The sequence below is a fragment of the Lytechinus pictus genome, chromosome 13, assembly GCF_037042905.1.
Source record: "Lytechinus pictus isolate F3 Inbred chromosome 13, Lp3.0, whole genome shotgun sequence".
NCBI classification, from domain to species: domain Eukaryota; kingdom Metazoa; phylum Echinodermata; class Echinoidea; order Temnopleuroida; family Toxopneustidae; genus Lytechinus; species Lytechinus pictus.
The window spans coordinates 28809015-28835430 of record NC_087257.1 but is presented as its reverse complement, the minus strand read 5'-3'; the positions used below and the strand labels follow the sequence as shown (position 1 = coordinate 28835430).

The window sequence follows — 26416 nt, the reverse complement described above, 5'->3', positions numbered from 1 at the left end:
TTGCAAACCCGTTGTGCTTATTACTAGAGGCATGGACCTGCTGCTCTGTGGGTCCATGGTAGAGGCAAAGTAGTCTTCTGTGCGAACCCTTAACTCAATAAAGAGCCTGAATTGCATCCTACTCATGTCTTGTGTACTGAAGGCCCTACTGAATTGAAACAGCAAGTTTTGTATGTGCTAGTCTTTGCGTGGAGACACACTTATTGATCAAAATTTCAATCAGGGTCTGTGCTGCAGACTACAGGCAAAGGGGAAGGGGAGGAAGGAGAGGAAGGAGAGAGAGAGAGAGAGAGAAAGGCATGGATATTGAGTAATGAGATAGGGTAAAAATTTGAAAGAGACTGTTAGTAGTAATTGACATAGTTTTAAAAATTCAAGCAAAATGTTCACTGTTATGAAAAGGATGGACAAAGTGTGTCAAGGAACAAGAGAGGGGAAGAGGATGTTTCACAGAGAAAAGTGAGACAGATTTTTTTTTTTTAGGGGGGGGGGAGGGTAGCTTGGGAGTACATACGATTGGTCTACAATGTACAGATCAAACATAGAAGCAGATAGCAGACCTGCCAACCAGTATGTTTTAGCCGTATTTAGTACGTTTTTGCAACCAAAATACGGCAGTACGTTTTTTCTTTTTTTTTTACTAAATCGTAATTTATTGAGAAAAATAATCTCTAAATGTCTCTATTTCATAAAACGTACACAAATATGGTTATTAGATCAATGTAATTTCAGGTAACTTGTTTTTTTTTTCAATCATTTTGTTAAAACCAGGGTGAAGATATACACATGTTTTAATGTTTTTTTTCCCCATCTGCAAGAGCAGTGCGCATTTGAGCTTGCATGCAGCTTGACCGCCGCGATGAGCAAGTGCGCCAAGCATTTTATTATGAAATACACTTTTTTGGCGAAAAATACAGTTTTTTTATCACAGAAACAGTTTTTCATTCCCAGAGGTTGGCAGGTCTGCATATTTATCTCACACGGTAAAAATACTGATATTTTTATAAAAATACTGATTTTGGGGGATAAGAATACTGAAAATGCAAAATACAACTTGGCAGCTCTGATATAGGAAGGAATATGGGTGAGGAAGAGGGGTAGAAAGAAAAGGGTGAGGAGAGTTTAATAGAGGAAAAAAGGGAAAAAGGAGGAAGAGGAAAAATAATGATAACAATAACAAACTTGAAGTGGGGGCAGAGAAAGACCAGGAGGAGGAGGGGGGGGGGGTGGGGAGTGGAGAATAAAGACAAGAAGGAGCAAAGGAGGAAATAATGAGGGTGATGGGGATGAGCAGATGGAGGAAGAGGAGAATAAAGATGAGAAGAGCAAAGGAGAAAATGAGGAGTAGGAGGAGGAGGATGATGAGAAAGGGAAAGGGAGATCTAAAGTATAAAGAAGAGGATAAAGTGAAACATGGAAGAATTACATGGGGGCTTGGGTGATTTGGCCCCCCCAATGTTCAAAAGAGTCCTTGAAAATTCCTATTAGCTGCAATATTAATTAAACTCCCCCAATGTTGCGGATTTGGCCAATAGGTTGCGAAAAAATAGCCATCGCAAAGAAAATATTTTGTTTGAAGTGGAAGAAGAAGAAAAGGAGGTGATGGCAGCCCTGGGGAGGAGTGGATAATGGAAACGTGAAAGTTAAATTTTTATTTGAGTAAGAGGAAGCAATGATAAAAAGAAAGAGGAGGAGACGTTGAAGGAGGAAGAGTTGAAAGAAGGAGAAATTGAGAAAGCATGAAGAAAGAATGAAAGAAATATTAGATAGAAGGCATAGGATAGCATACATTATACACATTTTGATTTCTTGAGAGAAAGAAAGAATCGTGAATAATGGGAACCAGTTGTCAACATCAAGTGCCACAAAATAAGATTGCATGGTAATGTGAAACCTATTGAAAGTACATACATGTACATAGAGCCTGATGTTTATATCCGGAAAGTCAAGGAAATACTGTATGCTTTCATTATATAAAGCATTGCATGCTATTTCTGTGGCTACATGTATATTAAATTACATGGACATGTACAAGTTGTGAGTATCAATTATTCACAATGCAACTTCACTGTCCATTTCATAGATGTTTAAAGGTAAAGTTTATTTGACATTTATTTTATTTCATTAATTCATTCATTTATTTATCACTCGTGGGATGGGGCACCCTCTCAGCAAATGCCACTTTTCATAGGGGTCCATGAAGTTCAATCTCAAAACCAATTTTTGTCTCACCTGCATAGCAGAGTAGACTATAGGCGCTGCTTTTCTGATGGCGACTGCGTCAACATCAAATCTTAACCGAAGGAAATGACAGCATAACTTAGAAAGTATATGGACCTACATGTAGTTCATGAAACTTTAACATAAGTTTAATAAATTTATACTCAGATATACAGTATGTACAATGTATAGAGGAATTTACATGTGTATTAGGTATTGATTGATTCCACCAAAATTAAGGCCATTCTGTGGTTGAATGAAAAACTTTTCTGAACCCCCAAAACAGGGTGCTACGTAACTTTTTAAAAGCACTTGCCCAGTCGCGCAAGTATTTTTTTAAATAGTTGGAATATTCTTGCCCAATAATCTATTTCACTTGCCCGAAAAAAATCCTTGAAAAAAAAGTTTCCTCTTGAAAAGAAAGTTTTGCGGTTTTATAAACCATTTACCTTTTTCTCCCTTTGACATGAACTGATCTACTTTGTTATTGCATTTCTTTTTCCAAAGTGATTTTATCTTGCCTGCCATGACCAAACTTAGGGACAATATCATATCATATTGATCCTAATTTTGGTAATTCTACTGTGAGAATTTTGCTTGCCCAGTTCGGGCAAGTAGTTTTGGTCTTTACTTGAAAACACTTGCCTGACTCTAACTTTTACTTGCCCCGGGCAATCGGGCAAGTGCTTATGTAGCACCCTGCCCCAAAATGATTTCAATAAAAAAAATATGCTAGATATTAACGGTGTACATGATATGATATTCTTCTCTTTAATGCGGCAAACATGTAGTGCCATACATGTACATGTAGTGATTTTGTTTAAAGATTGAGATATATAAAAAATACATCCCTTGATATATTGGTCATGTAAAGTCATTAAAAAGTAATTTTCCTCCAAAATTGAGAAATGCAGTGTTTTTACCCTAGTGAAGCTCTTGATAATCTTATGGGCATGTGTGGAAGATCTATATACTGTGTTATTGCCATTAATACCGGTCTTCACTATGAAATACTGATTCTTTATCCAGATATTCTAAAATTACATTACAAGTGCTCAAACAGACTCGGAGGATTTAATAAATTTATAATTAGGCAGGTCTGTTTTTTGAGCAGTGCTCCTCATTCTACTATGTAGGCATATTTGCACCCAATATGTGAAATCATCCCAATATGAGAACTTGTTCAGCTTTAATCATTTCCTGATGATTTTATCCTTGCAAATATTCACATCTGACTTGGGAAGAAAAAAGTTTTTGTATTTAAAACCAGAAACAAGACCCACAATGAAAAGATCTTGTTCGGTAATTTCATATTGACCCATTCAAAATAAAAAGTGAATTATAACGACTTGTTCATGCTTCAAACCACCTGAAAATTGTATTGGTTGCCAGATCCGGGCAACCATGAAAGGTTTTTTAAGGTGTGCATTCTACTTCAGACAAACTTCCTTTATAGGCCATGAAATGGCAACAATATTCTTTTGTTTCTATGAAATTTAATTTCATGATTTATGCAACGTTTCCATAACAAATAAAATACAAGAGTACATGAAATATCTGTCAAAACAAAGAATAAAGTTATATTTTCTATAACACACTGTGTAAACTTAACTGCGTGGCAGCCCTGGAATTCAGCTACAAATTATAAAGTGCAGGTGCATATTGTAGGGTTCCATGTATATGTACATGCAAAAAGATTATGTACACTATATTATATAAACATTTCTCAATGTTATACACTATTTTTGCTGATAAATTTATCTGATAAATATATATCATGATGAAATTTTCATTAATTTCATTTTTTTCCTCTCAGTTTTTTTTAATAAAGGTCTCCTTTTCAATACACTGTATTACACCAGGTGGGTGTTTCATAAAGCTGTTCGTAAGTTAAGAGTGACTTTAAGAACGACTGGTGATCCTTTCTTATGGCAAATGGTATATTCATTAGCGATGGTTTTGCGTGTAAGAAAGGGTCACCAGTCATTCTTAAAGTCTCTCTTAACTTACGAACAGCTTTATGAAACACCCACCAGGGTAATAAAAGGTCTAGTCTGCAAGCACAGACTCGGATTTGACACTTCAACAAGAAAATATGCAAAACCATATATATGTTTGTGTCTTGAAACTACCTGTCTGCAAAAGTGCAAAGATGCAAGCTCTGTTACATCCAACCCCTACCTGAATGTAATAACCAAAAGGTCAAAAGCCAGTCAGCCTGCTTCTTGAAAGCTATCCAAAAAGAGATATATCTGGAAAAATGATGGGGATTTCATTACATTTTTCTCCAGCAAAATTGAATTAACGTGGCTATCCTGCCGTAGAACAGATCATCTTTTTGAATGGAAGGAGAGCTAGCCAACATGAAGATTCTTCATGACTTCATTTTAGATACATACATGTACATGTATGATAATTTTAAAAACAATGAATATGTTAGAGTCAGTACTTTTCTCTTGAATCTCTGATATTAAAAGTGGGATATGTTGCATACAAATTTATATGTGACATTTTCACAGTAAGTGAAAAAGGGGTAATCCGGGCTGAAAATGATATTAGGGTGAAATTTACTGAGTAAACACTGAAAAATACATCACAATGTGAAAACAAATAAACAAAGTCATTGAATTTTAAAGGACAAGTTCATCCCAACAAAAAGTTGATTTGAATAAAAAGAGCAAAATCCAACTAGCATAACGCTGAAAATTTCATCAAAATCGGATGTGAAATAAGAAATTCATGACATTTTCAAATTTCGCTTAATTTCACAAAACAGTTATATGCACATCCTGGTCTTTATGTTAATGTGGGGACTGATGATGTCACCCACTCACTATTTCTTTTGTATTTTATTCATAGAAATACGAAATATTCCACATGTAAATTTCCCCTCATCATGTGAAGGAAAGCTTTATTCCTCCCTGAACATCGGAAATTACCATTTAACATTTTAACATTTTATGGTTCAGTCAACTTGGTGCATCTTGTCAAATTTGTAAAAATTGAAATATTGTATAATTCATTTCGATGTCACTGATTTGTGCATATAACTATTTTGTGAAAAATAAGGGAAACTTTAGAATGTCATAACTTTCTTATTTTACATCCGATTTTGATAAAATTGTCAGTGTTATGCTTGTTGGATTTTTCCCTATTGGTTCAGATTAACATTTTTCCGTGGTATGCATGAGTTGCATGTCGTCATGGGTATAAATGATGTCATGTCCTCACTTTCATCTTATTACATGGAGTTTTGTGGCCCAGTGGATTAGTCTCTGGACTTTGAAGGAGAGGGTCGTGGGTTCAAATCCCAGCCATGGCGTAGTTTCCTTCAGCAAGAAATTTATCCACATTGTGCTGCACTCAACCCAGGTGAGGTGAATGGGTACCTGGCAGGAATTTATTCCTTGAAATGCCGAGCGCTGGAAGCTAACTGCTTGATCTACAGCCAGGGTAATAATATCCAAGTCCTTTGGAACCACATAGAGACGTTATTCAAAATATGTTATGCACTGTACAAGAACTGACTATTATTATTATTACATAAAATTATAATTAATAATGATATGCAACATTTATATAGCACTTACTGTAATACAAATGTTTCTGAGCGTTGCATACTATTACCCCGGCTTTAGCATGACTACCCTATTAGGGCAGCCAAAATAATCATTTCACATCGTCAAAACTTTTTTCCTTATTTTATGTGCATTGTTTGTAATTGCTTTTATTTTTTATATTTTTGAATTAACAAACACTTATTCTGTGCTCAGTACATGTACATGTAATGTACAGTATGTATAGTTTACAGACATGGCACTATACACTTTACTTTAACAAGTCAATATTGTCAACATAACAAAGATGCAGACACCCATGCTTTGCATGTAATGATAATAATAAGCTCAACATATGACTGTGAAAAGGGTGAATTCTATGTAGAATTTGCATTGAATGCATGTCTGATATTAAGGATCATTGAATTGAAAGAGATGCGACCTTGAATGATTGCCCATGGATGTATTTTTGTGTCAAAGAGACAATGTCTTTGCTGCATTGAAAAATGAATGCTTCTTCTGCTGGAACAAGGAGTCATATTCGTAGTCTGCGGCCACAGACCCTATTGAAACTTAAAGGGGAATCCGGCCTTGGCCATGGAATATTGTGTTGGGAAGGAGAAAAATAAATTAAACAGAATGGTGAAAGTTTGAAAGAAATCAGACAAGCAATAAAAAAGTTATAGCTGCTTTAGAATTGAGATCACTAATACTATGGAGATTTCAAATTGGCAACTGGGTAAGTAAATTATGACAAGGGGCAAGGACAACTTTCCCATAGGCCTGTACTTTATTATCAGGGATTTGTGGTTTTCTCCTATAAAGTACCCATTCCCCTGGGGCAGTAATCTAAATATAACCCAGGTTGTATACTGTTTAATGTCCTCATGAAAGAAAAATTTGAAATAAAACTTTTGGGAAAAATGACATTTTAGTCATAATATGTATTGGAGTACATGGAAGAGTATTCCTTGCCTTACATCACAATGACATCTTATATGCGGCCAATTTGTAGTCTCCATGGGTATAGTGATTACCAATATTTACAACTTTTAAGAATTCATAACTTTCTTGTTGTTTGTCCAATATTGTTCAAACTTTCACCTATCAACTTGTCTGATTTATTTTTTCCTTATAAAAACAAGTATTTATTTGGGTTGGATTCCCCATTAAACAACAAGGAACAACAAGAAAACTACAGTATAATACAAGCTACACAGAATACAATGAAGTTGCATTCCGGGAAGGCTTTAAATTTAGACCACTTTTATAGTGCGTTGCAAATTTTACTTCAATAAAGCGAGGGCTCGTTCCGAAAAGCTGAGTGTTGTATACATGTACATATACATCACTGTACAGTGTATATGTATGTACATGTACAGTAGTTATTGAATACCCAAGAAATGATATTGTACTACATTTTTTATTAACCTGTTGAACTTTGGACCACTGAAAAGTAGCAATAAAGTTGGTATTATTTTCATGGTAAGAACTTTTTTTGAAGTACTCAGGCCTTAAGTTTATACTGTACTTAAAATTGTAGTATCTTTAAAATGACCAAGTCCACCTAAGAAATAAAGCTGTTTTGTTTAAATACCCATGTAATTGCATCAATGTTTCACTCTTCCTCTTTCTATGTGAAATATTATTTGACTGATTCTGTTATTCATGAAGTGTGAAATCACCTTTATTCAAAGTTATAAAGGATTCAATGGAATGAACTGGGGGCTGTTTCATAAAGCTGTTCGTAAGTTGAGAGTGTCTTTAAGAACGACTGGTGATCCTTTCTTGTGGTAAATGATATTGACCATTAAATGTTCATTGTTGATTATTTAGCACGTAAGAAAGGTTTACCAGTCATTTTTAAAGTCTCTCTTAACTTACCAACAGCTTTATGAAACATTCCACCAAGTCTGGAGAAAACATTGCCCCCAGCCACAACAGCAACTCATTGTTTTCACCTTTTCCAGCTTCACACTCTGTCAGTATCATGGTAGATACAAGCTTAAGTTGAACTTGAAAATCTGTTAAAAGATTTTAATGTGTGAGGTTGTCACAACGTCGTCTCAAGGACAGGTCATACATGTTTCAGTGTTACTTTGATTTGATCAATAAGTTGGTTATTAGAGAAGTCTTTTAGAAGTTTCAACATTTTGTTCCAAGTTTGCTCCATGTACAGTACATTACATTACATATTTTCCTTTAACCTGTGGTAGACTGATAATTCAGATTATCATAGAATGTTTTTACTGAGGGTATGCACCGTTAAACTCCTGACAATAGCTCATAGTAGTGATGTCACTTTGTCATTCTTGATTTCAGACCAATTTGCAATGCCATTATATCTGTTCCACAATGCTATCTTCCTTATTTTTATTCCTTATGTTTTGTATTGTCGCAAAACTGTAATCAAATTTATTTTGACAGAGAATCAACAGACCATGGAGACAGGCAATAAGGAAGTGTAATAAATAGGCAACTATATTATCAAGAACAAAAGAAATCCCATTATCAATGTAAAAACAACAACAATCACATGAAAACAAAAAATGATAAACAAACACACATAGATGTGTATACTGTACTCTGTATTTTCATTTTAATATCAAAACGCACATGTAATATGCAGTGTACAGTACGTTGTTTGGATTTTGTACACTGCACACAAATTATTGTAAATTCATAAAGAAAGTTTTGCTCTTATGCAATTTATTGAACAGCAATCCCTTCTATCATGGACCTATGAAGAGATGGACATTCATCGCTTAGATAATGAATTCACTAACAGGTGACGGTAATTGTCATCTGAATAACATTCTCTTCATACTAGTCTTCTTTGGTCCTATGATCGTCACCGTGAGAAGGGACTGAATTAGTTCGTTATTGGACATTTATATTTCACAAATTATATGCGCAGTTGATAGAAAATCAATGAAATAATGGATAATCGATGTGCAGTTTTTGTTTACCTTTGTTAATCTTAGTTCCATGTGTTTTATTTGGGGAAATGTCTGCATATTTTGATATAGAGGCAATATTGTGATTGATTGTTTACCATTTAAAATTCAATTTTCCCAAGTTTCTCCATAATATTCCAGATATACGTGGCACATAACATGTGTAGATCGTGTATCTTTCAATGTTATTGAGGTCCTTATGTGTGAGCGGTAGTTAGCGGATCGAATAATATCATATTTTATATCATAAAAATCGTCTGCTTCTCAAGTTTGCTGATCCATATATGAAGCAAATTGACTGAAAGGCACATACTGAAACAGGGGATCAGCCAACAAAAGTCAAGACCGGGAAACTGTTCCGTCTTTGAGTGATCAGATACCCTTGGTAGTCATGGTAATTGCTATTGTTACAACACCTGTATGTTCTCATTAAGATGCGCATAACCAGGTGACGGTGACTATCATTGGGTCAAAGAAATGCTCGCGTTAATCGTCCATCTCTTCATAGGTCCATGCTTCTATTATTCTCAATGATTTGTATTTGCATTGTATTTGTGGTGTTCCTTTATGAAAAGCATGACCTTTCCCTTTATAGACTATAGTGACTCTGGCTAAAGAGGGGGTACTTCACTTATGCTCAGGGACTCAGTTGCAAACTTTTGGGTTATTTGCAAAGTACAAACTTTTTTTTGGAACTATCACTAATACTATTCCCATTTAAATATTTGTCACATAAGTCACATTTATGAATATAGTTTGAGTTTAATACGGTACCTTTGACTTTAATTGAAAATATAGCTTTTGATGAGAAAAGTGCTCATTAGAAGGATAAAATCCATTCTCAGACTCATCAAAATGTCCACTCCCAAGTTTGGTTGTTAATTCTGGAACAACCCAATTATTGGCTTAAAATGTACTTGAGTTTTAGTTGATTTGGGCCACTTTTTCATTTTTACCAAATTGATACTTAGGATTGGGTAAAACTCGAGTTTGAATAACGATGCTTTGCTGAAAAAGAGTTACAAGTGTGGTAACTTTGCTAATTGCTATCATAGCAACGTCCCATGGTATCAGGGATCCGCAGCCAATCACAATCTAGGATTCTATTGTAGCTATGATAGTATTAAAGTGTAATACCATTGTTGTATTGGAACAGGCTACTGGTCTTGGAAACTGCTATGACGTTTTACGCGATTATTTGACTTTATAATACAGAAGGCCAAATTAGCAGAAATAACTTTTTTTTTTTTCAGTTTGAAAAATGATACAATTATTGATGACTGGCCAATTTTTGATGGACATGTAGATGAACAGTGTCAGTTACTACGCTTTCACACTTTTGTTCAGAGCGATCCCTCTGTACTTGACCTTAAACAGCCAACACATGGCATCGTTTATTTGCACTAATTAGTGGGCTTTCCTCATACAAGGCACCCAAGAAAACAATTCACCTTGGGGAGCGTGCATCCATACAGGTTTGCTTGTATTGTGACTCTGTGCCATCGGGTATCGCGGCAAATGCATTGTATCTGAATTGAGACACTTGTTGTGTGACAAGCCTAACGCCGTCTAATTAGCAGCTGTCAGCTCTGAACGTCGATGTCAGCTGGCACAAACTCCCATCCAATCCTTGCGTGGGTCGGTTGAGTCGCCCCCAGCTACACGTCATGCTGTCCCCCTTGCACTTCCTGTTAGGTCAGCCTGGGTTGATTGGACATGTACTGTACGTTCTAGGAAACACTAATGATCCTACACTACAGCATCAGACGGCACTGCAGAAGACCGTTTCGTAACCTCTCATAGTGATTGCTCCTTGCATGTCAAGGTATCTCACAAGGAAAATTTCTGATCCTCTGCATCGCACCGTGAAAAAGAGTTCGGGCTTTGCTTTCTGAAGTCCCCATGATATTCTGGAATTAGTGGATTAATATTGAAGTGGAGGGGTTTGTTTTTGGTTTGGAGCAGTGACTGAATCCTCTGGTCTTGACAAGGTTGTACAGAGTTGGGCACCATGACAAGTGGGAATCGACGATGGGGTTTCAACGGGTACAATGGGTATGGCAATATGTACGGTGTTGCGCAGGCATCTTCCGCCAGCAGCTCAGGTAGGTTCATCGTACGGCTAGGTGTTTTATAAAACTATTTGTAAGATGCAACTTTAGGAATGACTGGGTATCCTTTTTTGTGGGTAGTGATATGTACACCAGATTATCACTGATGTTGATTTTAGCGCCTATGAAATACATAATGCAGTCATGAATATTTGAAGTATAACATCTACATAATTATTGAAATAAAAAATTTTCAATATAGAAAAAAAATTATCATTTAATTTAATAAGCGGAGGCATACACTCCAATTTCCAAGGATTTAAAATCTAGATCGGCTGTGAATATAGTGACCAGCTGAATATTAGATTTAGTTTACTACAATCCTTGTCGATTTGAATATAAATCTTTTGAGATTTGAAAGTTAATCCTAAAGATTTAGAATAAATCCAACATTTGGCTGGTCACTATCCGCATCTGATTTGGATTTATTTTAAATCCTTGGAATTTAGAGTGGAAGTAGTCTCTGTTTATAGCCAAGGCCATTGCAAAATATGTTAAACTTTGAAATGTTTGCATATTATGAACTTTAGACTCACAAGACTTGGATGAATAATGGTAACCCAAAAGAATACCATTGTGTAATGAGTGGAGAGTACATGTATGTACTGTAAACACCCTCGGGAAGTAGAATTATGCAAAGCATGATTTGAAAAAGAAAAAAAAAAGGGTTTCCCCCAAATCATTTTGATTTTACAGGCACCTGTACATGCGAGTGTATTTTGCAATGTTTTTTTGTTTCTTTTTCCTCACAAGTGTAGAAATTAGGTCAAAAAGTCAAATGATTTTTACAAAGTGAAATATTTGAAAGACTAAAATTTTCTTGTATATCCTGTTGTTTACTTTTGGCACCGACCTAATTTACTTTCATTGACTGGCTTACCTGGCTAAAATACTCGATCAGTATGAACTTATTTTATCTTTAGCAAAATTCTGACTACCTTGCCCAAACTATTTTCCCATTAAAAAAAATGCAATTGTTTGCAGTGTACTGGTTAGCCTTACAGTGGAAGGGGTTTGCCATACATTAGATCCATTTGAACCCTTTGAAGGCTTTAACTTTGTCAGGAAAAATCCTGTAGCCTGATGCCAGATGCGTTTGCTGTGTTAGGCAGCCTCACATGGTATCATAAACTAATTTTATTACTATTACTTTGCCAAATGCTATTAAGAAAAATATTACTAAAATTGGTATGATTATTTAAAACACAAGATATTCCCTTCTGAAAATTAAAGAAAACAACTATAACACAGAGGCCCTTATTCTGTAGTCGGGTTTAACTTAAACTCAAGTTTAAAGTTGTGGTTTAAGTATGGATAGCCAATTGTTACATAAATAACTAACAGTAGAAATACCATATTTCAGCTCATTTGGCTCTCAAATCATTCATAATTGTCTAGAAAGTATAAAAAGATGATTTTCTTCACCATCGATGAATCGGGAAAGAGCACAGAAAACATAAGAAACATACAACTGAATAAGAATTCTGACACTTTTGGCTTCCCATAATTTTAGCACAGAGTTAGACCATGGTATAAGTTAAACCTGACTTAAGAATACAGGCCAGGCAGTTTAGGCAGTACACAGTACTAAAAAAAAAGCAAGTTTGATGCAACTTTTATTTGTATATGTAGCTGCTTTACGTTTCCCCAGTCACTCAAATTGTGGGAGGGGGGGGGGGGTAGGAAAGGGTTATAATCCAATTCTGTTACAGGCCTATAAATACATTTTATGGCAAGTACTCTTACAACATAATACTCAGATTTTTTCCCTATTGAGGCTACCTCAGTTCAATTGAAGTGATATATGTGGCATTAATGTAGTCATTATTGCCACATTCACATAAAGTCAGATGCAGGACTTTTGCCAATGTGCATTAACACCTCGAGGAAATACTTAATAAGTACATGTACATGAACAATGGAATAAATGAGTCATTTCGTCTATATCAGTTTCCTACTACCCCTTTTTACATTGGTTATCACCGTCCATTGTGATCATTTGTAATCCCTTTTTTGTGAAAGTGCCAGAAATACTGTGTACATGTATCAGGCTGGTGTATTAATCTAGTCAACTCATTGAGAAGGGTGCCAGATATCACGGATGACCCCTCCCCCCCCCCCCCCCCGATAAATTAGAAATTTATAACAAATGAGAAGAGTCCCCATGTATTTTCATTGAGTTCAAATGAAATTTTCTGTTTGAATTACAGGAATTAGGTAACATTGTGCATCACAACAATAGTTTTTTTTTCTCTCCTCAATACAGTGTTATCCTTTGAATAAATCTCTTCTGTTTCTTTTTGTGATTGCGTCAATATTTTTTGAATATTTAGCATTGATTATCAATAGTTCAAGGATCTCAAACTGCAAAGGTTGTACATTTTTACAGCTATGATCTTAATATTCAGAATAAAAATATTTCTAATCTATACTAATTACTAACTCATGGTTTATTGATTATTGCTTATTTCAAATGTGTGTTTTTATTTTGTTAGTCATGCATGTTATTGAATTTAAAAATTAAGGGAATTATCAAGAGAAGTTTCCAAGCAATGTGTTTTAATAAACGTTTTTTAAACTGTACTGTAGAAGCAAGGAGGTATTTCCGTGCATCTACATGTACATGGATATGATAACGGACCAAATATGCAATATTATTGCATATAAAAGGTCTGTATTGTCAATCACATATGCAAAATTAAAAGAAAACAATGCAGCACTGTGAATATTAATTTCTATTGTATATACGTGTACATGTACCGTCAGTGTATACGAATGGTAGCAAACAAAGTGGTATCCAAGTATTAATTAATAGTCGTTTGACTGTTCCCACCCAAGGTCAAATATACAGGTGTTTCAATATTCAGATATATTAAATACCGAACTGTGAAGATTGCATACATTGTTTAATAGCGTACCCAACACCGAAACAATATTAATTCAAATGGGCAGATAATTATTAGGAAAAAAAATCTTAGGTTCTGTAGTTTGTTCCCAAGGTGCGGGTTCAAATTTTGTAGAAATAACTAAATTGTTTTTGGTAATTGCCACACTATACCCAGGTGAGGTGGATACCTGGCAGATAACAATTCTTTGTTCTTTAAAATGCTTCTAAAATGGGATTGGTTGTGTAGTGACACGACATTTGCTCCTGCGACAATTGCTCCAGGCTTAATTTTGTCTAAGATGTAGGATTTGGGTGAGGGTTGCCATAGGGTTCTATGTTTAATGGTTAAGGGTAGGGTATAGTGTTAAGCCCAGGGTTGAAGTTGGTCATTTGATTGGTGTGTGGAATTTAGAGCAGAGCAATTGTCATGGAACCACTTGTGAAGCACCAGTTCATAATTAATAAGACCTCAGTGGTACACTGGAGCCCACAGTATGAAGTGTCCACATGTTCATTTTATCAAGGTTTATTTTGCTTTCTTCTATACATGGCAAATGATTTTTTAAATAAGTATGGTATTTTATTTTTAGGAAGAATTGCAATTCCAAGAGTAAAACTATTTTATGGAATGCTTTTTATATTTTGAGCTGCGTTCAATATTTTTTAGTTGTTTTATTTCAATGGACCAATATTATTCAATTCTTGCATGCTATATGAATTTGTTGTATTTCCACCATTACAAAAAAGCTGAATTGTATACCAAATAATCAGATGGACATTTTATTTATTTCCATTTTTTCTCTCCCCCCCCCCCTCTCTCTCTCTCAGATGATTTTGAAGGTCGGTTCAATTTTAAGTCATCCTCACGCTTCCCTAATCCACCATCTTTCAAGAAGACACAAAAGACATATCCAAGCAAACAACCAAATAGACAAAGTAAGTATCCAAGTCAATCATGAATGTTGTCATTGAGAGACAGAGGCTGAACACACGAACTAAAGGAGGAGTCTGGAGGCCTGGGCCTCGTCTTACATAGAATTGCAATTGATCCGATCAACCACAACTATGGATGGCCAACAGCATCAACATCTAAAATGCATGTTCCAAATATTTCTTGATATGCTGTATATTCATACATTCATGTTTTTTTGTGAAAATTCAGTGTGCTTCTCTTTGCTTACGAAGGATATTGCGCTAATTTTCTGTAAAAAAATTGTGACATTGATGGATTTCCATACAGTTGAGGTTGATCGAATAAATCGTAACTCTTTGTAAGACGGGGCCCAGTGTTAGATGACGCCCTGGGCCCCGTCTTACAAAGAGTTACGATTTATCTGATCAATCTGAAATATATATGGAAATCCATCAATGTCATAATTTTTTTCTTTAGGTAATTTGCACAATTTCTTTTGAAAACAAAGAGAAGCATACTGAATTGTCAAGAAAACAGTGTATGAATATACCTCATAACTAGAAAATATTTTGAAGAAGCATGTATTTTATATGTTGACATTGCTGGCTTTCCATAGTTGTGGTTGATTGGATCATTCATAACTCTTTGTAAGACGGGGCCCAGGTATGACATGCAGCCACCTTCTGACTTGTTTCTGAGCAAATCCAATTGGTTATGAGGCAGCAAAAAGTTGTTATTTCAGGAGTCTTTTTTGCTGTCTCATCCGCTGGGATGAAAGTAGTTGTGGAGCCATGAAATGCTTAAGAATAGCACAAATTATAATGAAAGGAGTTCATGTGGGCATCTAGAAAATCATCTTCAAATAATTATGTGCAATGTGTGTTCATGAACTGTAATTCTACGTTTTTGTTCGGCAACTTGGGCTGTATCAGAACATTGAAAATGTCAAAGCATTTTTAATATATATGCCATACATGTACATTCAACTACAACTTTGAATCCAAATTCATTTAGAGTACTTTTAATGATTTTTAAGATTTAATTTTTTTTTTCAATTTCAATTTTTAATGGGGAGTGGGCAATAAGGCTTGATTTATATTATACACCATTCAATGAATACTTATGAATACTTTTCTATTCAATTAACATTTCCAGTGTATATGATACACCATTATATCTTTATCTCACTATTATTGGATACAATACATGTACATACATATGTTAATGTATTCACCACATTTTTTTTTCTTCAAACTTGTAATGTATTCACAGAACCCCCCCCCCTCCTTTATGATTTCATTTACACATGACCAAAGATCATATTATTGTACTATAAGACCAGACTCTATTAATATATATTCATGTATGTCTTATAATGCAACGTCTCAACTTCTAGACACTTTGCTGTTTTCACTTCCTCCTTTCCCCATTCACTGGGATTATTTGTGTTCCTTTGTTATCATAATAGTGCCGTCCAATGACAAAAGGAAGCAACTCCGTGGAATGAGATTCTTAATAAATGAGGAAAATTTGTCATTTTATGTGGAAATATATAGAGTTACTTGATTTTGAAACAACTTCATTTCAGAAATTGGTGACTGTGGGACTCCAATGCCTTTTATGTATGTAGAGCAAACAGGCAATATTCCAAATCAAGAAAAAAAGGTTAATATTGAAGAAATAAAATAAGCAGAGTTGCTTCCTTTTGTGATGGGATGACAGAATACAGTTCACAAATGTGTCATCGATGTTTGGCCTAATAAAGGTATCATGAATTTTAGCAAACTAGGGCAGTATTATTGGGGGAATTGATTTTCAAATAGTGGTATAAGAAGAGGGGGGGGGGTACAAAGAAATGAAGAAGAAAAGGAATGGCGAAGAGAGACGGGAGAGGATCGGGTTATACATGTATAATGCAATATTATTAGTACCTGAGTTTTTTTTACTGATTTGAAAATAAAAGTCCCCCCCCCCCCATATGAAATGCACTGGTGCTACCCCTGTAGTAAATGTGAGACAACATATACATTTGTTGGTTGAATTGTATAGGTTTTTATGTTCAATTGATTCAATAGTATGTTTAAATTCATGCCTTGGGTAATTCCACTCCTTAACAAGGAAACAGTCTGGCTTCAAAAGCAATTTGTATACCATTCATTTTCTACAAAGGTTTTTTGACATCACATTATTCTAGTGTGTATGCAGCAAGGAAATTGTGTGACCACTATTAAAGAGCACACATTTGGTTTTGAATAAAATCACTTTCTATATACATTGATCTAATTTATTGTTATTGATTAAAATCAGACCTGTATATTAATAGAACGTCAAAAAATTATGAAACAAACTTCTTTCTCTGCTTGTTTTCCTTTCAGTGTATTTTATGAAAATCTGAATTTGATTTCTTCAGTACCGTAACTCTATTCCTGCAAGATATTTTAAACAATTTTTCATAAAGTGTATTAATTTCACAAGAAACTCAAATTAGTAGCAAGATTCAAGAATGAATCTCTCTATCTCAGTTTTTGCAAAGAGTGCTGATGTTATTGGCTAGATTTTAAATAATATTGATTTTTTTAAATGGAATATGAAATCTATTAAAGTGCTCGTATCCACTCTAAAGAATGCTCAATATGGTATTTTCATTAAGTACTTAACCATAAGTTTACAATCCTTTGCTAAACACTCTCTTTTGTACAGTGTAAATTGGACCTTTTTTTAGCTTGACTTTTCCTTTCAGTAAATCATACAATGTTGAAATTTATTGTTCCTTTCCAAAACATGTTATTTCAATTGATAATTATTTATAAAAAAAGTGAATTACATGTAATTGGTCTCTGCACTGACTATTTGACATACAGGTATGATCTTACCCACTTGGTAGAAAAAACAGAAATACTGGTGATGTGAGTTACAAATATCAAATTCTTAAGCACAAAGAGAAAGAAGGGAAAACGAAAGGCATTTTGCAATCAATATCAAGAATTAGTGAAAGCCTTGACTGGAATGTGGTGAAATGATTAATATTTTATAGCTTACTCTGTTTCTTGATTTGGGTTGATTTCATTTTCTATTGTTTGATATTGACCTTTCAGAAAACAAAAGTTTTCATATACAGTAACAAAAGTTATCGAAGCAAAAGCATGATGACTTTATGTATAAAAGAAAAAAATGCAGAATACATGTATAAGGTAAAAAGCAAGTACGCGTAATACAAAGATTATAGCTCAAATATAATGTTCTCCACATTTTTTTTTTGAAAAAAATATTATTCTAAAGGTTCTTTACAGGTTGCTCATGTTCAGATTGGCAGGATATGTCCAAATCTTCATGTGGCCAGATCCTTCCCTTTTTATCTCTTGGCCACTTTACCTTGTATATATTCAATCTCATTGCACCATTTGAAACATTGAACGCTTTTACATAAACATTTTATTTTGTTTTGTTTAATGATCATTTTAAATTTATACTGTTTTATTATTTTTATCATTATTGTTATCATTTATTATTGTTATTATTATTGTTATTATCATTATTATCATTATTATTTATTATAATTATTAATATTTTTAATTATTATTATAAAGGTATTGATATTATTGATTCTTATGTACATGTAACTTGGTTTGAACAAAAATGTTGAATGTTCAAGTTGGCTTTGACAATTCACGACCATGCTTGCCATAAACAATTTACTTAAAGTACTCTTCATAGCGGTTTGTTGGGGCACTGTTATTCTCAAGTCATGGATATTGAATGCTTTTTATCTTTTTCTCATTGTTGCTGTAATTTCTTAACTGTTCCCATTCCCTGCCAAATGAGTTCAGAACAAAAACATTGTGGACTACAAATGAAGTGTCACGTTGTCCTTCCTCATTTGAATAACAAAGTGTAAATGTAAATTTTATCAATGGTATCGGTATTGCCATGGTCCACTATGTCGACATCTACATGTAAAACTGAAAATTCCCTGATATGATTTGATCGTACTTCTCTCTTGCACCCTCTTTGCACCCCGCCCCTTTCGCTATCAGACTCCGCTATGTACTTTACATCTGATCAAGCGAATGCACATTCCAACGGTGAGTGCAGCTGCAACAGAATTTGGAATGATGTTTAATTTCTGACTGCCTCTCCCTGCCTGCCCCCCCCTACCCCCCCTCCCCCCCTCAACTGCACACTTTCATTTGCATGATTCACCTGATGTGGTGTGATTTAATTTCAGTTAAACAAGGGAAAAAGAAAATGCTTTAATGGGCAAATTTTGCATGACTCAAAAGAGATATTTCGAAATGCAGCCATATGAACCCTCATCCATTTTAAACTCTGCAAACTTGAAAGATTGAGCTACCTGTAATTTGTAAGCAGTGGTGTTGAAACACTGTGACCTTGTTTGATACATGTATTTTCAATAACTAATGCTGGTGCCAGGTGCCCTTTACTAATGTCAATAATGATGACCAGGTACATGAAGGTCCCTCGGAAAGGACTTAAAGCAGCCAGTCCTTTAGTTGCTTATTATAAACATCCATCATTTAGTAGTCTGGTGATATGACCAACAATAAACCAATTGCAAATGTGCCATTTTTTTTGCGTCTGATATTGCAGCAAAAGATTTCTACCCACAGAGCATTTAAGTTTATAGAGTGGGCATGTATACTGAATTTTCCATGCATGTTTAGAAGATTCAGTGTACTATCTGTTCTTTTCCTCCCATTTTCTAGCCAAGAAACATGTATGCTAAAGTATCTTGCATGTATGCATGAAAGCCATGAATACATTGAAACAAGAAATACACCAATATTATTTGCATTATTTTTGAAGTTTTTTTCTCCATTTATTGCAATTACGATGTAACCGATTGCAATGAGCATGTTAGGACCCAGTTAGAAACCACAATTTATCTCTTGGATAATTGAGAGAATTAAAATGAAAGCTCACCCTTATTAAAGTCAAGTTGAGTTTAAAAAAAAAAGCAGAAATATATTTTATTATCAGTTATGGTTTGGGAAATTGAAAATCCTTTATTCTTTGATGAGTTGATTAATACTTTCCATTCTTCTTACCGCTTTTGATTGAACCAACATGGTATTAGGGTGAACATCCATCAGTTCATCGTGTTGGTGCAAGAACGCCCTTAACATCACACTTTAGTGCATTGCATGGGTGCAAAACGCCCTTAGCAGCATGTATATTATGAAATTGCATTGTGTAAAGGCGTTTCTGCACTGATGGGGTGCGCGAAAATGTTTTGCCAAGGGTGTTCCTGCACTGACAAGAAGAGTCCTCAAACTGACGAGGTATTGAAAGTGGGTTTCCACATCCCTTAAAGGGGCGATTGCCCGTTTTATGGCGGTTTGCCCTGAAGTTAGATGCAGCTCTTTTTTTATAGAGTTTGGTCAATTCACTTTCAGTTGGTAACAACATTTCCAGATATCTTTTGAATTGTGCTTGCCTAACAAAGCAATGCAAGCCTTGTGGTCATCTATTGAATACATATTGGCCAAACTCCACAATTTCTGATGGCATCCAACGTCGAGGAAAAACTGCATTGAATCGCCATCTAAACTGTCGATGTGTGATTGCCCATATATATACATTAACCTATCAATCATCAACTATAATCTAATTGCATTTTGGTTTTGGTTTGAAGTATGGCATCTGTCTTTGCTTTTGTTTGTTGCTTTGATATCAATAAATAAATATCCATTTTATTTTTATTTGTTAATTTTAAGAGCCTATTTTCTTTTCTTTCCTATCTCTTAAATTAGGTACAAAGAGAGGGCAACCCCCAGCACCCCCAAGACAATAGGATCTTCACTTTTTTTCTGTAGCTTAGGGATATTGATGCACTGGCTCTCCATTGACAGAAAGGACCAGTCCTTGCCTTGCCCAACCATCCTAACAATGCAGTACCACCTAAGCTGGTAAAAAAAAACATGAAGGAAGCACTTGGCAAGGGTCCATTTGGAGAATTTATGCCTGCTGTAGGCCTTTCTGGTGGAAGACAGCCAAAAAGAAACTTATGACAAGAATATTTTATAGTCTTCATGTATATATACATTGGAGGTGCGTCAAGTCAGCAAGAGCATATACTACTACTATATTTGAATCTTTCTAATACTCAGAAGAAGTTCAATTATTTATCTTGCAATATTCCGATGATGTGTCTTAAAAGAAGAATCCAAGAAGAACCGAATGCTATGCAGGTGATGCGGTGAATGTAACGTTGTTCACTTATTCTGCGACATTCTCGGATAGTATACGGCTTCATTGTAGGCCCACTGGTTCCAAACTCCCAGCAAATCAGTAATTGAGACCGAAGGGAACGAGTCCTAGGAGATTTTTCATGAAGGGTTCAATGTGACTCAAAGTCATCTTGCATGAGTCCCAATGCACATGTGATATTTAACAAATAATCTCATTGGTAGATTAGTCAGTATTGGGCACCGCCCTAGCATGATCTAACCAATGTGATGAGTTGTTCTTAAAGATTGACTTCAAACTCAAACCTCCTGTTCATGCTATTGAAGTGGTGTATTCATGGGAATCCACTATTTTAGGCATACTGTATAACACTTTGGAAAATGCATACAGATGCCATTTTGATATACATGTAAGCCTGATGGTTGATATATTTGCAAAGCCACCCATGTATAGAATACTGGAACATTCTAATGCAATGTATAGGATCTAACAATAATGAAATCTGATAGATATAAACTAAAGAATGGAGGTATAAAATTTGTAAAATGAAGGGGAATAGATAGCTCCCAAGTCCTAACACCCTTACCAAGAATATTCCAGGCTATTAATAGGGTTGCACTTCTCGGCAGGAATACTCAACATCTCAACCCTTCTTCTCCTACCATAAATATCAGTGCAATCCCCACCCCCACAACCATGAATAGGGAAGATGATGTAAAACCACTGACTATCCTTTTCTTCAGCTATAAAGCTACTTAATTATCAGGAATATAAAAGGGCTATTTTTTTTCTGAAAAAGACACCCTCATTAAACCAATCCGTGTACAAATTATTAGGTCTTGACAAGGTTCAAATATTGTTTCTGCACTAAAATAGAATGTCACTCAAAAAAGATTTGCTGCTTAATTTCTATTTTGTCTTCCAAGTAAATGCAAAGAGTTTAATAATCTTTGGTTTAAACTTAACAAAATGCTTTCTTTTGAAGGAGATTAAAACTGAAAATACAAGAAAGCAAAGTTAGTTCTACATTCCTAAGATGCCATGATTATTGTGGACACACTCAAAGGCTTTTATACACAGCTCTGGACCTGTAACACAGAGGTTTGCTATGGATTTTAAATATGAATGAGCAATTCTGATTGGTTCCTGGTTATCCAACAATGATCTTGATTGGCCATTGCTATTTTAGCAATTGATGGGAAAAAAATGTGTTTGGGAGCCCTGGTTAAATTGAAAAAGGGGAATCTAATCCAAGTGGAAAGTTGGTTGAAATGAAAAGAGAAAATATCAGAAAAGGAAGTTGGTGAACGTTTGAATAAAATTGACTCATTAAATGTAAACCTGTCTGGGTCAAGAATTTTGAAGGTTAATTTCAGGAATTTTACATGGTTTGACAAGAACATGTATTCCCTGTTTACTCCCATGCATAGTCTGTTATCATTAGACGTCATATTTTCATGAGTCTGAAATGAAAAGTGCTGCTTTTGGAATGCCTTATCAGGTTATTTTGTTTTGTAATTTTCTTGTCATTGGGACCAGTTTACACAAAACTTACCACTGAGTGTAGGATGAAAAATCAAATACATGTCTTTACTGCGTGGAGCCGATTTGTTGAAAAAATTGTTGCGTTGTTGTATAAGCTTTGTGTGTCAAACACAATTTTATAACTTACCCCTCTAAGTTACCAAAAGCTTGTGTTTATGTGAGGATTACAAATCATATTTTGTTTCCTAGACCTATTGAAATGTTCACATCTCGTAAGCTACATTACATGTAATGTAATAGGTAAAGACTTTAATGTAAGAAACAGGATTTTGGCAAAAAGGTAGCTATAGTACAGTGTACAAACCTCATTATGCTGTAACATCCAAATCTCATTTTGAATGAAGCTTGCATGATTAATGCAAATGAACAATACAGCTCACACCATTATGTTCCAACATCTATTCAGCTTGAGATGGCGCTTAGATGATAGTGGTGCATCATATATATGTGGATAGCTTTGTACACAGAAAGTCATTTATCAAATAAAGATAAAAAGAGAAGGCAGCCATCAATAAAACAAAACTTGATGGATTTTTTTATGAGTAATTAAACCTTGATGCCACATCACAAAATAGACCCCAAACTTTGAGTGTTAAACCTCAATCTGGGTGCATCCAAAGAAGTGTGATCAATAGAAATTCATAAAAAACAAAGTATTGCAAAAAAGGTCCAAATGGGCATGAGATTTGCACTCGGTGAATGAGAGACTTTAGCCCTGAATGTGATATTTCAAATGCCCGTGGAGTATATTTGAAGAATATCAAAGTACCTCCCCCCCCCTTATAAAGATATTCAAGATCACTTTGTGTGAAGTGATTTTGGGATGCACATAAAAGTTGTGGCCAATCGTTTGAATATCGTTTTGATATTTTAGGGGTGCTACATGTATATCACAGCTTTATATACAAAGAGATGCATAATTCTTTATATTTTATAAGTCATCTCTTTGTAAAATTACTAAAGAAAGTGAATATAGCAGTGTTGGAAAGATTTGAGATGAAAAGTAAGAAAAACATAAAAAGCATAGGAAGAAAACCTGGGCTTTCCATCAATTTCTTAATATTTTTTTTCTTGTATCAGTGAGTTTGTATGACAATGTGTAGATATGATATTGAATCATTTTGTGAGTGATTCTCAGATCAGTCAAAGTCTGTGATCTGGTCCCTGTCTTACAAAGAATTACTATTGATCCAATCAATCCCAGGTATATGGAAATCCATCAATATCATATTTTTTTCTTTAGGAATTTTGCTCAATGTCCTTTGAAAACAAAGAGAACCATAGTGAATTGTCAAGAAAACAGTTAATGTATGAACATACGTCATTTCTAGAAAATATTTTGAACAGACATGTATTTTAGATGTTGACGTTGCTGGCTTTCCATAGTTGCGCTTGATCAGATTAATCATAACTCTTTGTAAGACGAGGCCCTTGCTTTATGCTATTCTCCATCATTTGAAGAATTAAAAAAAATTAAAAAGATTGAATTTTTTATGATTGTATTTTTTCTAAGAAAATATTTAGTATATTAATGTTCCTTTTTGGAAGGAATAGCATGTTGCATAATAATGTTTGTAATTGTAACATTATGAGATACATGTAATGTAGTGCACACATTTTTTTCTCAATTTTTGTGATATTTTTTATTTCATTTTTACTTGTAGCTCCCCCTTTCTGTCTTTTTCTAATATAGATTATTATCCAAATTTCAGATTATTATATTATAGGGTTTATCTTCCAAGCACAGTACAAGGCCATTTAGCATGCAAGGTCAATGACTTTGTGATTTATTTAACTTTCCATGTATATAATTGAAGTACAGGCCTTTCACAATTAATAGTTAGTTGTATTTTACCCCAAAATTAAAGTCCTACTTAAAAATATATATATTCAGTTCTCCTTCAGCCCAGGATACTTTGTATGTTATGTGCAAAATGGAAAACCCCAACATAAAACGTGAGGATTTAGAGGTACCAGAAAGCATATAGGCCCATCTATTTAATTTGGTGACAAGCATTCAACTGGCTATGAGCAAGATCTTAAAATCATTCCAACACCTGTTTGTGAGTCACTGTATAATATGTCTTTTTTATTATAGATCAATAATTATAATAATAATTCTACTGCAAGAATATGATATTACTTTGTAATAAGGCAAATATGTGTATGGACACAGAATACGAATAGCCTTATGAATTAAGTAACAAATAGACTTGAGCAGTAATGTATAGTTTCTGACGACTTACAGTAAGTTGTTGCATGAAAGTCCTAAATTCACCTCTAAAAGTAAGAGGTTTTTATTAATTTCCTGGTAATTGTTCCTAATTTTCAATATGCAGATATTCAGACCCAATATAACTCTGATAATCCATAGATGATGAAGTATTATATATCATTTGGTCTTGCGAAGAGACAAGAGTTTTAATGGCACTATCATAAAGTCCTTCAACGCAAGGAATAATGAACCATATTATACCAGTAATTTTGTCTTTGTTATTTTTCTGATTTCGTTTGAGGTAATTTCTCAGCCCTTGGAGGGTGAATAATGTTCTACTAATTTATCAAATATGGATACACAGAAATAAAATTAGAAAATACTATTAACCCAGATCCATTTTGGATCATGTTTGTATGTAGCAATTGTGTACGCCTTTGTATTTTTTACTGTTCAATTATATTTTTTGTAAGGTCATTCGTTGTGAGGAATGAGTTGCAATACTGAGAAATTTATGATGAAAAATATTTTGTACCAAAAAATATGAGAAATTAGAAATCTTTGTAAATTGTTGTGTATCAAATCCTTACTGTTTATTTAACCTCACGTTTTTGTAAAGAATTTACTAACCATAGATATGTCCTTGTATTATGAGTTGCTCTATATGAAAGATTTAATGACATAAATTTTTTATTTAAATTCTCTCATTTTCGTGCATATGTATAATTGAATTTCTATCATGTACATGTATGTAATGAAAACATGTGCAGGAGATTGTTTTATATCAATTTCCTTTGCTTCATTTAGAAAAGGTGTACATTATAAATATATATATATAAAACTTTCTTCATCTAGTTATTATTATGTTTGGGGTATAAAAAGATAATAAAAAATGGTTATGATTCTTGAAACCTGGTTTAACTGTGTTTTATTTCTTTTCTTGAAATGGAATGCTCACTATCACTTGCATCTTTGACGGAAGGGGGCTGGACACATTGGATAGTACTCTGAATTCGGGTTTAACTTAAACTCAGGTTGAATGTTGTGGTTTAAGTATGGATAGCCAATTGTTACATAAATCACTAACAGTAGAGATATCAACAATCATATTTCAGCTCATTTGGCTCTCAAATCATTCATAATTGTGTAGGAAGTATAAATAAATGATTGTCTTCACCATCGATGAATCAGGAAAGAGCAGTGATAATAAGAAACATACAACTTAATAATTTTGACACTTGGCTTCCCATGAATTTAGCACAGAGTTAGACCATGGTAAACCTGACTTCAGAATTAGGTGGTCTTCTGATAAGTCTTGAACCTAGCCTAAACTAAAGTTTAAACCATACTTCTATGGAATGCTAAGCTTTATAATAATTCTTCCATTTTCATGGCAGTTATGCTGTATCAATAAATTCTTAAAAATTAATTATATTTTGGGGGTATTTTCTTTTTTTTCCCCATTTTAGGACTCATTAATTTTTGACATTTTTTACAGCAGGATGAGAATAATTTATAATTGGTGAACGAGTTGATGACTGGCACTTTATATAATGTGGTCTAACTTAATCCAGAATTAACTACAATAAGGATATTAATTAATACAAGTACCTCTTATTTACCTAGGGTACCCACCATCAGCTGTAATCTGTTCTTACAGCGGGCCCTGCATTACATAATATGTAATTACTACCCTTCTCCATTCTCATACATTGAGCGCCTGACAGGAGGTATAAGGTCCCAGTTTTAAAGTCTTTGAAATTACTCTGCCGGGATCAAACCCACGACCTCCCGCTCATGAGAC

At 34.4% G+C, this 26416-nt stretch overlaps 1 protein-coding gene across 2 annotated transcripts; it reads left to right on the top strand.

Moving 5' to 3' along the window:
- Positions 1-10487: 10487 nt before the first annotated feature.
- Positions 10488-25520, top strand: LOC129275170 (WAS/WASL-interacting protein family member 2-like). Of its 2 annotated transcripts, XM_054911960.2 has the most exons (4): positions 10488-10839; positions 14561-14668; positions 18680-18727; positions 20417-22877. In XM_054911960.2, the coding sequence occupies exons 1-4, from the start codon at positions 10746-10748 to the stop codon at positions 20455-20457; spliced, it is 291 nt and encodes a 96-aa protein (XP_054767935.1). In that variant the 5' UTR covers positions 10488-10745; the 3' UTR covers positions 20458-22877. The 2 variants fall into 2 exon arrangements, with proteins under 2 accessions (XP_054767935.1, XP_054767936.1); XM_054911961.2 differs by lacking the exon at positions 18680-18727 and having other exon boundaries at positions 10668-10839; positions 20417-25520.
- The last annotated feature ends 896 nt before the right edge of the window (positions 25521-26416 follow it).